This window comes from Scardinius erythrophthalmus (assembly GCF_964197995.2).
Source record: "Scardinius erythrophthalmus genome assembly, chromosome: 11".
Taxonomy (NCBI): domain Eukaryota; kingdom Metazoa; phylum Chordata; class Actinopteri; order Cypriniformes; family Leuciscidae; genus Scardinius; species Scardinius erythrophthalmus.
In genome coordinates this window covers 10,398,902-10,416,272 of record NC_138231.1, presented here as the reverse complement: position 1 = coordinate 10,416,272, position 17,371 = coordinate 10,398,902, and the positions used below count along the sequence as shown (strand labels likewise).

The window sequence follows — 17,371 nt, the reverse complement described above, 5'->3', positions numbered from 1 at the left end:
ATTGCAAAAACAAGACAATGACCAAAACACTCAAGAAAAGCCACAAATGAATAGCTCAAAATGAAGAAATTAACGGTTATGAAATTATCAAGTCAAGGTTTACTTTTTTCCACAGCAGAAGTTTTTACAGTAAGACTTTTGTTAAATAAATATACAAAAAGAATGTTTTTGCCCTATACTCATGGTAAACAACTTAAAACAGGAATGTAAAATCAAAACAGCAGGAAGTCTGTTGCAACACTGAAATGTATTTTCTGTGATAAAAAAAATAAAATACATCTGACTGAAATCTTAGTTTAAGTATCAAAAATAAAAAAGTACTTATTTCACAAACAAACAAATAGATTTGATTACACCATTGATAATATTGTCATGTGATAAAACATAAGAGAATACAAATAAAATAAAATGCCTCATTTCATAAACAAACAAATAAAAAAAGTATACTGAAACCTTTGTTTAAGAGTCAATCAAATTAACCAATAGAAAAAGAAAAAAAGTTCGTATTTAACAAACAAATAAATTAATAGATTTGATTGTGTCATTGATATGCATGTCATGTGATAAAAAACGAATACCTCTCTGACTGAATCCTTTGTTTAAAGGTTGGCCTACATGTAACTTTTCTTGTTCAAAATTAACACAATTTTAATAATGAGTCAATACAGCATCAATCCTTCTTCCAAAACGTGTTTTTGTCTTACCGATTCACTAAACTTATTATAAGTTAATATTTTAGACCTGACGGGATGGTTTTCGCGGGAAACTGCGTGCGTACGTCAGTCACCCGTCCATGTCTCGTCATATCCGTAAATAGAGTAAAGTTGCTCGCTACCTTGACGCGAGAGAAAGGTTGACATGGAGCACGCGAAATCAAGACTGGCTTGGCTTTTCGGAGATGACGAAAACTAAGGGATTTGAAATGTAAAAGCTACGCGGTGATTGTGTTTTTATTACTCAGCAGGTGAGTAAGGTATTTTATTGAACAGATAAATGACCATGTAGCACTCTAACAGAGTTCATTGTGCATTATCTATTGTGAAGGGTCATTTCATTATTGTAGCTCTGTGCTGGAATTTATTTTCAAGGAAGTACATTTGATGGGTATAGCTACAGAGACATCGTCAGCTATAGTCAGCTTGAGAACCTTTCAATCTAACTGGTAATATCTCTTGTTTTATGAGCAGTAGGATAATTCAGCCACAGTCATGCAGAGCCGAAGCACAACCAAAACAATGTTCTTCCGCAAAATGCATGTAGTGTTGTGTTTTTAACCGCTAGAGGGACAAAAGTGTAAATAACGATAATAAATTTATTTCAAAATAAGTAAATATCCCCTGACCTTGAGTCCTTCCCCATGTTGAACCATGATAGGAAGAGGAAGATTTTCATGATTCGAAAGCTCTTAAACATCCGGCGCTCGGGCTCAGGAAGAGGAACACTCCATCACAGCCGGTTATGGGACACCACGTGAATCCCTTTATTATATATACTAATGTATGCTATTTGTGCATGAGAACCTGAGTGGGATGTGTGAGGTTGTGACATTTAGATGCTTAAGATTTTACAAGTGATTGCATAACATTAATAAAAAAAATATGTAACATTAATAAAAAAATAAAAAAAAACACTTTCCAAGACTGGGTACATTAAAAATAGCTTTTAGAGTTAATATAGACTGAATTTTCCAGATTGAAAGGGAAGGCAATATGATGCAATATTAAGTGTTCTCAGGGAGATACATGACAGTGAAAATAGCAGCAGGAATTTAATCATTTTCATTTTGACAGAACAGTATATGGTTTTCAAGATAAGGATATCAGAGAGGAGGATATACTACAGAAATGTGAGCGCTTGTTATCAAATACATGCTTTATTAATGATGCTGATAAGATCATCCATAACTAAAAGGAATGTAGCTGTAAAGATTGTCTGAACACAGATGGTGAAAGATATAGTAAAGATGTGAAACTACAGCTCTCACTTCTGTTCACAATTATTCCACATTATGTAACTGGTTCCATGTAATCTTTTTGGCAACCCAACAATAAATTTTGATCTGTCACATCAAATTATCACTGGAGAAAATGAATAGAGCGAGTGAAAACATTATTGTGAATGTTTTTCTCAGGGTCATCTGGTTTAAAACTAGAATCCTCTTTTGAGTCTGTTAAAGTTTGAATAAGTTCATTGAAGGCAATGTTGCAGGCCTAATTTTCTATAACTCTGTACTAAAATTTGGGATGTTTTAAATGCAGATTTTTGTATTTATTTTTGTTCATTTTCTACAGAAAATGATGTAAGTTATTACACAATAAAAGCAAACTAGTTTGGGACCAAATGTTGGTTTATAGCTATCAATAAACCTATATTTCCATAAAATAATTAAAGAAAAAAAATGCTTGATAATTTATAATAACAGGGTTGAATGGTTGAGCTGCATGCATAAATGCATTTAACACTAAGCTTTCGCATTAAATTGAGAAATTGAAAATAAAAATCTCTATTTTAACTTTTCATGCTGGTAATTGTGTTAAATAATAGTTTATCTAGCATATCTAATCATTTAAAAAAAAAAAAAAAAAACTAATGTTTTTTTTTTTTTTTAAGTAATAGTAAATCAAAGTATTCCTTATCTGTGGAGAGTGCTGTTCACATTCCCCTTTGCCGAACTGAAAGACTGTGTCACGAGTGTCAAGGTTAGACTGTTGTACTCATGAAAGCTCACATTAAGTTGCTAATTGTTTCAGACATGAAGAGCCCTTGGTTGACAGAGGTGAAGATGAGCTGGCTGACAGCAATGCAGAGAAGTGCTGAACCCAGGGCATGAGGCCTCACGAGTTTGTTACTCAGCGCTTGGACCTGAAGACACTCTCAAGTATGTGAGGAGAATGTCTATTAGTATGCAGCAAACCTGATTAACATCTCCATGCTGAGTTAAACTCAATCTCTGGAAATTTTGTATAGTATTTGGTGAGTCTGACTTTTGTTGCTGTGCGTAGGCTACTTATATTTCCATAGTAGAGTGTTTATATCATCTGCCTGTTGATGTTAGTCTGTGTTTGTTTGATTTTAAAGAAAGTCTGCGTCATACTTAACAAAAATGGTGTCACACACAAACACCAACAGTGTGACTCATAATTGGAGATTTTTGTGAGTATTTGTCTCCCCCTAATGCACGACAATGAGTAGCACATGTAAAGCTTTGATTACTAAAGGTTAATAATGCTTTAAGGTTTTTTTTTCTTTACCAGTATAGAATGTTCCTACTACTTGACATGTATATCTAACAAAGGTGTCTTTGGAAACACACCTGTCTTGGCGACGTTAGTGGAAAAACTGAGTCGGCAGAGCGGACTGATCTTTTTTTTGCCAATCAGAAACTAGTAATTTAGAAACTCTGTCTTGCTGAAACGGCTTTGGAACCGCATACTTGCATACTTCTCTATTCATTTCTGCCATAGAAAGATATGGTAAAAGTAATACGAGTAGTATGCGGTTTGAATTCAGCATTTGTCTTTTACGTGTTTGCATTTGCTGACACCGGGTTGGCTGACATGTCTTTGGGGGGGCTTTAAAGTCCCCGTGAACCGGAAGTTGCAAACGACTTTTCTCCAGTGTTGTGACGCATTTCCCAGTGAAACGGAATATTGAACAGAGGGCAGGGTTTTACTCTAGCGCTCCTCCTCTCCATCTCTGCTCATAACACATTTTTATCACATGACATGCATATCAATGGCACAATCAAATCTTTTTATTTATTTGTTTGTTAAATAATAACAGACTAATGGTTTGAGGGGAGTGGTTAAGCGTTGCCCAAACCAATTCCTCAAACCTACGTCATCAGAGAAGGTCCTCCAATGCAGAGGGGAGGGGCATTTTCAGATTTTGATTAAAGATTATGAAGCCAAAACATTTTTTTGTGTGGATTGACTTGCATGGATGAATTGTTCACCACAAAACGATCAATTTAGGCAAACAAAGTAAATATGGTCAATTTTGATTTCATGAGGACTTTAAAGAAAAGGTCGGTGTGTTCGACTTAAAGCGGCACTGCACTGACTAATAGGTGTATGATATCATAGTACCACGAGAGTGATTAGAGCATTTAAAAAAAATAGACTACTAAAAGACAATCTTAGTATTTCATATAGGCACATTCATTGCAGTTGCACCTGACTTCCTGGTTGCGCCACCTGACTTTTGCAACTAATTTTACATTGAACAGGTTTAAAGCTCCAATATGTAACAATTTTGTAATAAAATTTCCGAAAATGACTTGCCACACCGGAATATCACATGGTCAAATGCGGAAGTGGTGGTTATAGCGTTATTGCCATAGACTGTATGGTTATAGCTGTTATGGATCACGATTACTCTTTGGCGAGTATTGAAGTGGCAACAAAACAAAAGCGTCCATATTCGGATACACGCAGACTGTGTGACAAACGGAGGAATAAAACCCGGATAAATATCGGCCAGGCGTTTTCGAGATGGAGAGAGCTGCGCGACAATCTTGGACTTGACAGAGACTCTGCTCTCGCGAGTGTATTGATAGACAGGTAAGCAAATCAATTTTTTTTATTGTACAAGTAACGTAATAGTTACAGTAAAGATGATTTTAATAGATATGAATTAATGACAAATAGCTGTAAGTTGTAACGGGATAATATAGCATAACATTCACGTTCGTTGCAGGTCATTAATTATGATGACTTAAAATAATACAATCAGACATACAGGTAATTCTAAAACGAATAAATTACCTCATCCGTGATCATGATTCATTAATTCCATTTAGATACATCGCTAGATGGTGAAAACGCATTAAAAAACGACATCTCCCATCGTCACCTCCTTTATAGCGTCATCAAGCTTCGCCTTTGTTATTGTTGGAAACTGCGCCCTCTTGTGGTCAAATTTTTTTACATATTGGAGCTTTAAGGTTTAAATTCTATTTGGATGCCTGTATTAGCATTTTCCTACTTTTACATTGGTTGTACCACCTGACATGGAAAGCAGATGTGCCAAAACTACAAATTCCTGGACAAAAGTTTTTGTTTGTCTCAACACAGTTTTGTTATTTTTGTAAAACATAAAATTATGCCATAGTATTTTCTTTTCTTTTATTTTCTTCTTATTAAAGCACCATTGTAAATAGTTTTCTTAGACTGTTCATTTGTCCAGGCACATGACATTTTGGGGGTTTAAGATGCCAAAACTTATAATAATATTATTAATTATTTGAATGTACTGAAAATTAATTTAAACTAAAAAGGTTTTATAGAATAAAGTGAAACGTCATGAATTTATCAAATTATTTTAAAAGAAAATAATGCACTTAGACACAAACATATGCAACACAGGAAGCTTGTTATACCAAAGCACAGTTTTAAGCAACCCAAAATAGCTCCTTTCCATATACAGTACAGTTACTTTTGTACGTGCAGTCTGACATTGTGATATCTGTGGTTACATACTGTATGCAGTTGTTCTCGTTTCCAAGTGTTTAGAAGAAAAAACAGGATGCAATGAAAATCTATCTCTGTGAGTGAGCCGGAAGCAATATCCCTGTGGGAAGAGTGGGTGAACCTTGTCTGTCCGTGGCCGAGTCCTGAACTTCTCTCCTCGGCACGGGTGAAGGACACACAAGGACAGTGTCCTGTCCGTCTTGGCTAAACGTATGACTCAACCTACTCATGCCTAGCCCTAGATAGTCACAATGGTCCATTCATATTTATCACCACCCTCATATTACTGACGTCAAGTTTTTTTTTTTTTTTTTTGCATTTCTACACATTTCCTGTTTTATCACAACTGATAGCTTGTGGCCTTATGGGAATCGCCTTTGTTGTTGTAAAGACAAGGCAGTGGTGTTTTAACTTTTACATAATATATTTTAGCCTGGATATTTCTCTGATTTCTTTTGGAATATTTGTAATATTCAAATATCATTTTTTAGAAGATATGTAAGTTAAGATTTATTTTCATTATTAATTTTAAATTAACTTTTTTATTTATTTTAATTGAAAATGCAAGTCCCTCTCTTCTTAAACGTACAATGAAAATTCATTCAATTGACCCACTCAGTCAGTTGTCAGTTATTGTCACATCAAATTATCAGTTGTTTGTTATTGTTTGTCCATAGATATGGCTCAGTACCTCATAAATGTAAGTTTTGGGGAGTTTTTTATTTGCCAGCCAAAATTGGTCTGATCACCTAAAAAAAGTATGTACTGTGTTCATGTCATATTTGATCTTTTTAAAGCTATGAAACTGTACCTGGCACTGTCTCGACCATGTGAGATTGAGACTGTGCATGTGAGATTGAGTGAATATCTGTTTTAGGAGATCTTCTTCCTTCTACAGCCAACCAAAACATTGGTGACACATGATGTTCAAAGCACTTCTTCCATGAAATGTCAAAGAGGAATTTCCACTAGATGTGCAATTTTATAGCTGAGCTCACACAGAGATGTAATGCACTAAAAGACTGACCTTTGACCTTTGAGGTGAGGGCATGTGTGGAGGATGTATAGGAATGATCGCAAAAGTCCCACTCGTATGGGTAAAGTTCAACACATGGTTTTTCGTTTGGCAGATTTACAGCTTGAGAAAACCGATGAGGTGATAAACACATGAGGGATAAATCAAGAAAAATATTGAAAATATGTTTTTGGAGAAGGAGTAATCTGATATGTCTGAGAGAGATGGAAATAATTATGAACCATTGCTGCTGCGCTTTGAGTACTTCTCAAATCTCCAGGGTCATTGTAATAGCATGTAACCCCTAAAAGCCAATACTTAGATACATGGATGTGTAGTGCTGTCAGAAATACACAGGTTGGAATTCCTCTGGGCTTTGTCTTTTTATATCTACAATATTTATCTAAAGCAAAGAGTACAATTGGGTTGCTTTGGTCATAATCTTGTTTGGAAATGAGGTTAAAACATCTTCTGGTGCTCTTGTCAGGGTTTGTTTACATCTTTTTGAGAGTCTCATCTCATGAGGAATTTTCCCAAACTTAAGTCGAAAGAAGTCCCAGCTGTGCTCTCCTGGGTCAGAGCCCCTGCCCCTATATCAGGAGGAGAGTTTCAAGACACGCTGATTTGTGTGTTTGGACATGTTGTTGAATATTGTAAAATATATGAAGCTAAATGAGAACTTGAAAGCAATAGTTCACCCACAAAATCATCTCATTAATATTTACTTACTCTCATGTCATTCCAAACAAATCTGTGGAACACAAATTAATTTACTACATAATGACAGAATATACATTTTTGGTTGAACTATTGTGAAATTCAGTGCAATCTCATGGCAATTCGTAACTATTTTATGTACAATTTATTAACTATTTGATGATCGAATTATGTACAATCTGCTTAGACCCCAGTATGCTTAGGGTTGGACCTTCGTGCTTACTGTTTTCTAATTGTAACGCAGTTCGTTGTTTTGGGAAGAAGGAGGCGGGAACCGGCGAACATTCAAATACTTTTATAATAAAATAAACAAATACACCGCTCACGGACGACTGCTGTCGCATAACAAAACGCAACATAAAATCCAGGCCTGTCCTCTCTCGTTCTTCACTATCGTATGCTTCCGCTCCTTCGTGAGAGATACGCTCATTATCAATCACGCCACTGGCCTCACGCCATTCTCTCACGGTCCTCGTCCTGCTTGCCACACTAATAATCATACGTTTTTGTACAATTCACATCGTACGAATTCAATCAATTTTAAAACGGCTATTGGTCTATGGTTCGTCAGTTTGATAAACCCCTAAATTCACTGCACAGTTGGCCAGTGACTCAGTCAATATTGGCATTTGCCAACAAAACACCTCCTGGAGTTGTATACCAGTCTCCTCTCCTCTTGAATTCATCCCATCACATGGCATTTTTCTAGCACAGTTGTCTTTGTTCAGCGATTTCCCACACTCTGATGAAACAAAATGGGGGACGAAGGGATTTTTTTGTTGTGGTTATTTTTTGCAGCGTAACATTTAGCAAATTTCTTTCATCTGATCTACTTGAAAATGAGGATGTTTCTTACACAGTCAAAACCACAACCACATAACTTGCCTCAGTTGATCAACAAACGTGCCATAATATTACATGTCCTCAATTGCCATCAGTGCTGTTATTGTTAATTAAATGGTAACTGACTGAAAGAAATAAGTTTAGGTTGAAGTGCTAAAAATAGAAATATAAAAAAACTAGAATTGAAATAAATATATAATACTGTAGAGTTCTTTCTTTCATATCGGTGTATGTTGAGTCAGTGACAATGCTACAAAAGTTATTTGTCAGAGGGATCACAGTTCTATCAGCTACATTTACGCAACAACAATGTCCATGGTTTATTTAAAGATTCAAGATATTGTTGTCTTTTCTGGAATGCCATCTAGATTGAGTTGCCTTCTTACAATGGATAAGTTTAGGTATACAGGGGTTTGATAAGAAAGATACTGGTCTGTTTCTCATATGAGGTTCATGCTAAATTGATAACAATAATGCACAACATAAATGAAAAATGACATTCCTAAGACAGCACAGTGTTTCTGTTATAGCAGATATTATTCAAGTAGATAAGAAATGGGTTGAGGAAAGTCAAAAATACATTACTCTTTAGGAAGGTACATATTCCTGTTTTCCTAGGCCTTTTATCAGCTTCTTGTATCCTTTGTAAAGAGAAAAATTGCCTTTAAGCATGACAGGATGTGTAGTTATTTTTTTAGACAGAGCTGTTTCATCAAAAGTGATTGATTCAGCTATGACTGTTTGACACTGAGGACTCCAGAATAATAAAAGTTGGATTGATTTATCAGAAAAAAATCACAATCAGTCTTTATTTCAATTGCGAATAAATTATTTACAGTCTAATAAATCATACTCATGGGAGTGTTAAGACCTTTTGGAATGTACTGTATCCTTTTACATAGAAACACTATGTAGCTGCTCTCATAACGAGAGGTTTAAGGGCACTAAATGGTTTCACATGCAATAGCGCTGCTTAGTGGCTCGTCTCCTGAACTGCCTCTTACGTGGTTCCATGATTCAAGCCAGTGAAACTTCTTATTTTATTGCTGTGAGATATCCTGACATCTGGTTTTGATGGTACAGACTTCTCATTTGTGAACAGGATCAAAAGGTTCATGGCTCTTGGTTTATTTTTACAAGGTTAGTAAAAAGTAGTATCGGAGAGGTTTTGACACAAAAGGCAAATCTGTTTCCGGTGGCACAAAGTACACCAGCTCTCCAAAGATCAAAGCTAATTGTGCGTTCAAGGAGACACTAAAAAATGGTAGCGTAGAGTTGTATAGGACCAGGATGGAAAGTTTCAGTCGATTGATCGATTTTTTTTTTTTTTTTTTTTTTTAAACCAACTGGTGGTTTTATTCAAGGCAAAAAAAAAAAGATTCAGTGTTTTTATTTATTTTATAATGATTTATTTAATATATATTATTTGATTACACGTGTGTGTTTGTGTGTGTGTGTGTGTGTGTGTGTGTGTGTGTGTGTGTGTGTGTGTGTGTGTGTGTGTGTGTGTGTGTGTGTGTGTGTGTGTGTGTGTGTGTGTGTGTGTGTGTAATTGTATATTATGTAGCCAATTTAGTATTATACACACTTAAAAGTCGAATACATTATACCTGCAGTAAAATGTTTTGTCAGAGATTTTTCAAATAAACTTCATGTGGAAGCTTTTAAAGGGATTGTTCACCCAAAAATGTTGTCATTACTTACTCATCCTCAGTTCATGGTGGACCAAAGTCATTTTGAAGGGTTGGATCAAGTAGAAATAGATCGTTAAGTTGCATGTTAGTACTCTTTTACAGTTTGTATATATAAATACTACTGTTAGTAGAAGAAGTAATGCATATTGGTATGTATGTGAATACAACATATACTAATACATGTACACACGTATGCTGTCAATCGATATTGTATTTATATAGAAATTTGGAATTAAATGGCATTTGACTACCAGGTAAATGTGGGGTTGAAGGGAAAAGTACTATGTCAGTTCTCATCGATCTGACCTCCCTCTGTGGTTCTATTTGGAGCTCTGTGGTTTCATATCTTGCTTTTGCAAAAACCCACATATGCATGACTCTGACAGGCTGAAGCTGAAGATGGATGGATGGATGGATAGATAGATAGATAGATAGATAGATAGATAGATAGATAGATAGATAGATAGATAGATAGATAGATAGATAGATAGATAGATAGATAGATAGATAGATAGATAGATAGATAGATAGATAGATAGATAGATAGATAGATATTTTTGCATATATCATGCAACCTGTAATGTTATATTGTAAACTACATCTTTATGTCAGTTATATATACTACAGAAAATGCTGCGTGGCCAATTTAGAAACTGGTTATAAGGAAAACAAATAAACACTGTTAATTTGGCTTCATTTTCAACACTTTTACTTGCTGTAACTTATTTCCAGTTGGACAGGAAATTTCACTTTTTGTGAAATAGTAGGTTGTTGTTGATGTTATTTTTGTGTATTTTGCTTTATTTTGCTTTATTTTACATTTACAGTCATGTTCTTTACAGAGGTTTAATGTCCAATGACACTTAAAGGGATAGTTCAACCCCCCCTCCCACCCCCACCCCCACCCCCCACCCCCCCGCTCACCATCAGTGCTTTGGCAATAAACTGAAATAAGTTTAAATAAAAGCACTAAAAATTTTAACTGGAAATAAATACAAACTAAAACTGAAATAAAAATAAATGACACCTAAAAAAGCAGTATAAAAAAAAAAACAGTTTTTAAAGTTAATCTTGTCATAATCCACTGTCCATTAAACATATTTTGCTGGACTGTAATACTTCTAAGGAATTTGTTTCATTCTGTTGATACTTTTGAAAAGTTTTTTTAACCAAGTAAATCCAAATTTAGTCTAACTAAACCTGACTTTATAGAAGCCATATACACTTAACTTTTATAACTTTAGTGTTAAAAAATGTAAGGAAAAAATTTACATGAAAACTAAAAATATAAAAATAAAAGCTAATTCTAAATATTAAAACAACACTGTTTTCCAAACAGTGAAAGTCAGTGGGGTCCAAAACACTGACTTTTGTTATACCAACAAAAAAATACACTGAGATATTTACTTCACAGAAGAAAGAAAAGTCATACAGGTTTGGAACGACAAGGTGAGTAAATGATTAAAAAGTAACTGTAACTTTAAAACGGAAGCATACATTTTGAGTAGACCTTTACAGAAACGGGTAGTCAAATGAACTCCAAAGTGTGTGCATTAAGTACCAAGAACACTAAGAACAAGATGTAACAATGATTCTGAATACACTGCTGACATATTTACTGAAACGATCATTATGACTTGTTTAGCAATATGAGTCACTAGATATCTTCAAAACTGATTACATAGTGTTTAGTATTGTTGTGGTGATGCTATGGTTTGAACCACACTCTGTAACTAATTATTCATTTTATCTCTTCAGACTTCCATCTTAGATTTCACGCAGAGAAATACTTGTGAACGAGGTATGTGAAACTTAATGGAGATACTGACATCTGTTATTCTTTGATGGAATTTCTCACTTCATGTTAATGCATGATTGAAACAGGTATACACAAAGAAAAAGTGCAATGGTGTTCGAGGAGGTGATGTAATGTTCAGTCAATAAAAACAGGACACATGCTGCCCAGAATAGGACATGTGAAAAACAAAAGGTATGAAACAAACTATTTGAAAAATCATAGTAAGAAATAACAGTATTGGGAAAGAAAAAATGTTACTCAATATGAGTTTTTCATATGTCTGTGGTTAAATTGATTGCAAAGATAAGAAATCGTGATAAAGCATTATGTGGTATGAACCAAGTGAGTAACTGCTGATATTAACTGTGTTCAGATCACACTGTGTGCAGATCTGTTAACCACACGAAACACTTTCAGCCCAACCACCTTTCCACCTTCACCGATAACTAGAGCTCATTATTTCCTGCATTGAGCCCCAGACTCATTTTCCACCATGCATTTGCAGAAAGGGACTTTTCTTGCATCGCTCTGCACTTAAGAAGATGGGGCATCTTCTTGAGAAGATGCAACCTGAAATTGCACATGCATATGCAAATGGGGGTCCTAATGAGGGTCCTTCATGAATGTAAAGACATTTTCAATGCTTTCGATGGAAAAGAAAGAAAGATAAAATATGACAAATTCAAACCGACTTAATTTCATAGGTTACCTTTGTCAGCGATTTAGACTAGATTCACAGAATTGGGGAAGGGTACAACAGGAAGTACTACCTCTGCAGACCACATCACGGTTTTCCCCCGTGCATGTGATGTCACTTGTTCCCCGTTGGCCAGAACCCCTATAGTTTTGTATAGTGGAAAGTACAATCTCACCCCTATATAAAGCGGATAACATCAGTGAGATTATCATTATCTTCGAGACGATTAGCCGCTGATAAAGAAACCAGCACATCAAGATCTGATCATCGACCGACCGCAGATTAAACATGAGACCGCACTGCATCTTCATCGCCTGTCTTGTGCTCTTCGCCTGCTGCTCACTGGCTCGCAGTCAATGTGAGTCTTTCTCATTTTTTGAATGACTAGATAAACAATAGATTCACAGTGTTATGCATGTTTGTGAAGTATTATCTTGATTTATAATTTTTTGCAATATCAATTTAATGTTTTTTCTTTCATCTCTATTTCTTCCTGCAGTCAGCCAAGGACCCGACAAGTGCTGCTTTTCTTTTTCCAATATAAAAATCCCAATAAAGCAGGTTGAGAGTTATCATGTCACACATTATGAGTGTCACAGGGATGGTATCATGTAAGTATATTTACTTTTAATTGAATTCAAATGAATAGCTATTGTAAATACTTTGTGAAATCATTAACCATCTTCTCTTTGAAAATCCAGTGTCATCACAAAAGATCATAAGGAGATCTGTGCCAGCCCCTCGGAGAGATGGGTTAAGAGACTGATGAATTTGGTGGACAAAACATTAAATGACGGCATGTCAGACTGAGACGTGAACGCTCTTCTCCTTTTCAAACTATTGCTGTGAACAGTTTCTAAACTGTTTGTACGTTAACCAAATGCTCTTTAACAATACTTTTAATCAGTTATGAAGATTGTGATATATATATTCAAACATTTAAGCTAAACATTTGATCTGAATCTGTTTGAATTGTAACATTACTCTACACAAATAAAGAATATTGAGAAACACTGGATTTTTGTCTTCTTTTTTTTTTGAAGAAAAAAATATTTTACTGATAAAAATATTAAACTATAGTTTAATAATATCAATAATCATACCAGCAATGTGAATATTGATAGTAGTAATAATGTGTAATAGTCTGTATTGTAATTTTTTACTGTACTGTAAAATATATTAAAATGCACTTGATCTAATCCTTAAAAATTACTTGGATTCAATCATATTGAATAATAGAGCAAAAATGTATTTTGGTATAATTACTCGGGCTTATTTACTTAACTAGTTTTATTGTACAGATTCAATAAATAACTATTGAGAAGAGAGTAATTCATAAACACAGCACTATAAAAAAGGTGGTACGGATGCATTATGAATATTTTTGTGTTGTTTAAATGATGCACATGTTTTGTCACCTGAATCACACACAGGCTAATTTATATAACACAAAAATATCATTCAAAATTAGACTTAAATTGATCTGTACCACTTTTTTTATGTTGCCGTTTTTAATGGGAAAAGAAATATATATGAAGAGTTCCGTGCCATCTGAAATTTTCTTCTGAATGGTAATTTTTATCAAGCTCGTATATATTTAAATTCAGTAATTTCACTTTAATGACAATTAATAGGTAATATTCACTGCCATTTAAGTGAAATTACTGAACTTAAATATATGAACTTCATAAAAATGATCATTCTAGAAGAAAATTTCAGATGGCACTAGTTTCATTTACCTACTTAACCTACTTCATTTAACTGTTGTAAAGAACTATCCCACTGTCAGAATTTGACAAAATCATGTTACCATACAATTACACTGTCTTTGGCAGCCAAATCTTGCCAAGGGCCCTAAAATTATTTGACACATGCCTTAATATTAATGTGCTTCTCTCTGCTATGCAAATGTCAATGCCAGAATTCATTCTTGAATAACATTTTTGTAATATTCTCTTGGCAGTGTTGCATTACCTTTAAACAGATTAAACATGAAACAGCTGAAGCAAATGTATTCACATGTGTTGTAGTTTACTAAAAAATACATCTGTCCACTGCATTGGACACCATGCAATAATTGTTGTTGTTGTTGTTATTATTATTATTATTATCATTAATTCTAAGACTTTCTGCAAACTTTTTGTTAACCTAAACCACTCTATTTTGTGGAAACATAGCAATGAGGAGCAATTTCAGTTAATATTATATTATAATATATGGGTATTTAAATTATAGACAAATACACAAGTGTGTGTTGTGTGTGGACATGCATGTGTGTGTGAGAGAGTGTGTGATATGGATAGTTACTACTTCATGTAAACTAAATAAGATAAAGCAATAAATCTGGATTAAACAAACCTAAGTTTCTGTTTAAAGCTAAGTTTCCCGTTGACTCTTTTGATCCGCTGATCATCATTTCATGAGCATGTTGGCAGCATTCCTGTGGTTGGATGTTACCACTGTGTGAAACTGTGGCTGTCTGACTTTTTTCCCGTCTTATATACAGGCTTTTGACATTGTTGCCCAAACATGAACTATTTTATCTGTCCTTACTTTCATTCATTCATTCATTATCAATACTGTTACTGTTCTTTATGTCAGTAGGCTATATATAATATATATAATATATTATATCCTCCTTCCTGACTTGTCGTGCTTCTGTTTTCCTTTGTTCTTCTCTCTCTCTTTATTTCTCTCAGCTTTTGTTTATATGCCTTTTAAACAAACGTTCTTTATTTTTATTTTGCCTGCACAAAATCTTTTTTTTTACTTTCCTGTTTTATTATTTTATTTTGTATTTATCTTTATGCTGTTCTTTGCCAGTTTGAACAACAAACAAATATTTTCATCTTTTGCAAACTCTTAATCTCTATTCATTGCACTTCATTATTTCATTTATTTAGTTGCAGTTTTATCTTTTTTTTTCATGTGCAACCTCAAATGTACTAGATCATCATTTTGCTTTTCTTGTTAGATGCTGATGCATTTTTTTTTTCATTTTCCTGTTGTATTGTTTTTTTGTATTTATCGTTAAGCTGTTCTTTGCAAGTTTCAACAAAAACATTTTCTTTTCATTTTTTGCAAACTCTTAATCTCTCTTCATTGCACTTCATTATTTCATTTATTTAGTTAGTTGCAATTTTATCTTTTTTTTTTCATGTGCAACCTCAAATGCACTAAATCATTTTTCTGTTCTTGTTTGATGCTGATGCATTTTTTTTTTTTTCATTTTCCATTCACAGGGAATGTTCAGTTCTTTTCCATCAGACAGACCAATCTTCTCTCCTCAGTATGTTGTGTTGCTCATTCAGTTGCCTTCTCTCTTTCTCTTCTTCATTTGGAGTCCATACACAAGGCCTGTCGGCCGGTCGCTCCTTCTGACCAATAGAGGGCGCCATTCTGTCACAACTCTTATGAAGCGCATTGATGTACACTGCAGGTCAAAAGTTTGGAAAGAATTAAGAGTAAAAAAAAAAAGTTTTTAAAGAAGTCTCTTATTTTCATCAAGCTGAATTTATTTGCTAAAAACAGTATGATATTGTGTTAGTATTAACAGTATTAATACTTACAATATATTTAAAAGAACTAGGCTATTTGTTTTCTATTTGAATATTTTAAAATGTATAGGCCTAATTTATTCCTATAATAGGTAAGCTCAGCATCATTACTCTTCAGTATCACATGATCCATCAGAAAGAACATTTTCGTATTATTATCAATGATGAATACAGTTTTTATATTTTTGTGGAAAATGTGATATAGCCAACTACCATTAAGAAGCTTGTGGTTTAAAAAAAAGATATGAATACATTTTAATGTATTAAAGATATTTTAATACATTAAAAAAGATATTAATACATTTTTACTTTTACAAAAATAAAAGTAAAAGCCAGCAGCCCCTCACGGACGACTGCTGGCGACACAAACAGAAACAAAACATGAACTAAAATTCAGGCCTGTCCTCTCTCGCTCTTCACTGTCGTCGCTCCTCCTTTATGCTTCCGCTCCTCCGTGAGAGATGCGAGACCGGTGCGTCGCGCACGTGTCGCTCATTTGCAATCACGCCACCGGCCTCGTGCCGTTCTCCCACGGCCCTCGACCTCGTCCTGCTCGCCACACATACAGCTTAGCAAGTATGTTTTAAAGCCGAGGACATTTTGTAAAGTAATATGCAGAGGACATTATTAAACAGAAAGTATTTATAGACCACATTATGGTGTTTCCAACCCCCGATGGCATGTGTAAATATAGAAAAACAGTCCCACTTATAGCATGTACCACCTCAGTGAGATGACAGCGACAACACATAGCAAGACCACAGACTTGAACATGAGGCTTTACTGCATCTTCATCAGCTTGTCTTCTTGCTCTTTGCTCTGTTCACTGACTGTCTCTATATGTGTGTCTTTTATCTCAAGATTTTTCTTATGAATGCAGACTAAAGAAAATTTACGAAAAGTTCATTCTGAAGTCCTAATTGAATATCTCAGGATGTTTAACTATCTCTATCAGCATAAATATTTGAATTTTATTTTATAAAAACGGATGCATGGACCTGATGAATTGATTATGCAAATGTTGATTGTATATTCAAATCATATTTAGCTTCAATCTGTTTTATTAAATCACCAGAGCAAATGTTTAACCTAGTGAGAATATTTTTCCTTAAATTTGATCCAAGGAAAATAATCCAAATCATATAGAGCAAATGTTAACTCTTATATGTTATTTTACAATTAAATTACAGTATGGCCTTTTAATGCTTTATGGGTCTTGGTTTTTTGGATTGTGAGGAGTGTAGTGAAAATATATTTTTTGCAATAAACAATAAGGACGTTTTTGCTTTAATTTGAAATATATAAACAATATTATAAACACAAAACCTATTATCTCACAAAATATGGAATGGCTCTCTTTTAACCCAATTCTTCTAAACCTATTCAAAATACAAAACTTACTAGGAGTGGCAACTTATAATAGTGTGATAAAAGGTTGTTTAAGAGGAGCTGTGAAACTACCGGTAAACACTTTGACACATACCAACCACTTTTGACCAATAGAGCTCACCATTTCCTGCATTGAGCCACAAATTTATTGCACACAGTGAGATAAATAATGGGGTCCTTATAAGGGAAC

General features: G+C 34.3%; 1 protein-coding gene across 8 annotated transcripts; it reads left to right on the top strand.

Moving 5' to 3' along the window:
• Positions 1 to 805: 805 nt before the first annotated feature.
• On the top strand, positions 806 to 13,251 carry LOC308698405 (C-C motif chemokine 8-like). Of its 8 annotated transcripts, none has more exons than XM_081378447.1 (7): positions 806 to 964; positions 2,751 to 2,878; positions 11,499 to 11,541; positions 11,625 to 11,730; positions 12,466 to 12,593; positions 12,735 to 12,846; positions 12,937 to 13,251. In XM_081378447.1, the coding sequence occupies exons 5-7, from the start codon at positions 12,524 to 12,526 to the stop codon at positions 13,043 to 13,045; spliced, it is 291 nt and encodes a 96-aa protein (XP_081234573.1). In that variant the 5' UTR covers positions 806 to 964; positions 2,751 to 2,878; positions 11,499 to 11,541; positions 11,625 to 11,730; positions 12,466 to 12,523; the 3' UTR covers positions 13,046 to 13,251. The 8 variants fall into 8 exon arrangements, with proteins under 8 accessions (XP_081234573.1, XP_081234568.1, XP_081234572.1 ...); XM_081378442.1 differs by having other exon boundaries at positions 11,912 to 12,593; XM_081378446.1 differs by having other exon boundaries at positions 2,751 to 2,973; positions 12,458 to 12,593.
• The last annotated feature ends 4,120 nt before the right edge of the window (positions 13,252 to 17,371 follow it).

Coding starts and splice junctions, on each gene's coding strand:
- LOC308698405 (XM_081378447.1), top strand. CDS start 12,524: ATGAGACCGCACTGCATCTTCATCGCCTGTCTTGTGCTCTTCGCCTGC. Junction 12,594..12,734: donor CTCACTGGCTCGCAGTCAAT/GTGAGTCTTTCT, acceptor TTCTTCCTGCAG/TCAGCCAAGGACCCGACAAG. Junction 12,847..12,936: donor TGTCACAGGGATGGTATCAT/GTAAGTATATTT, acceptor TTGAAAATCCAG/TGTCATCACAAAAGATCATA.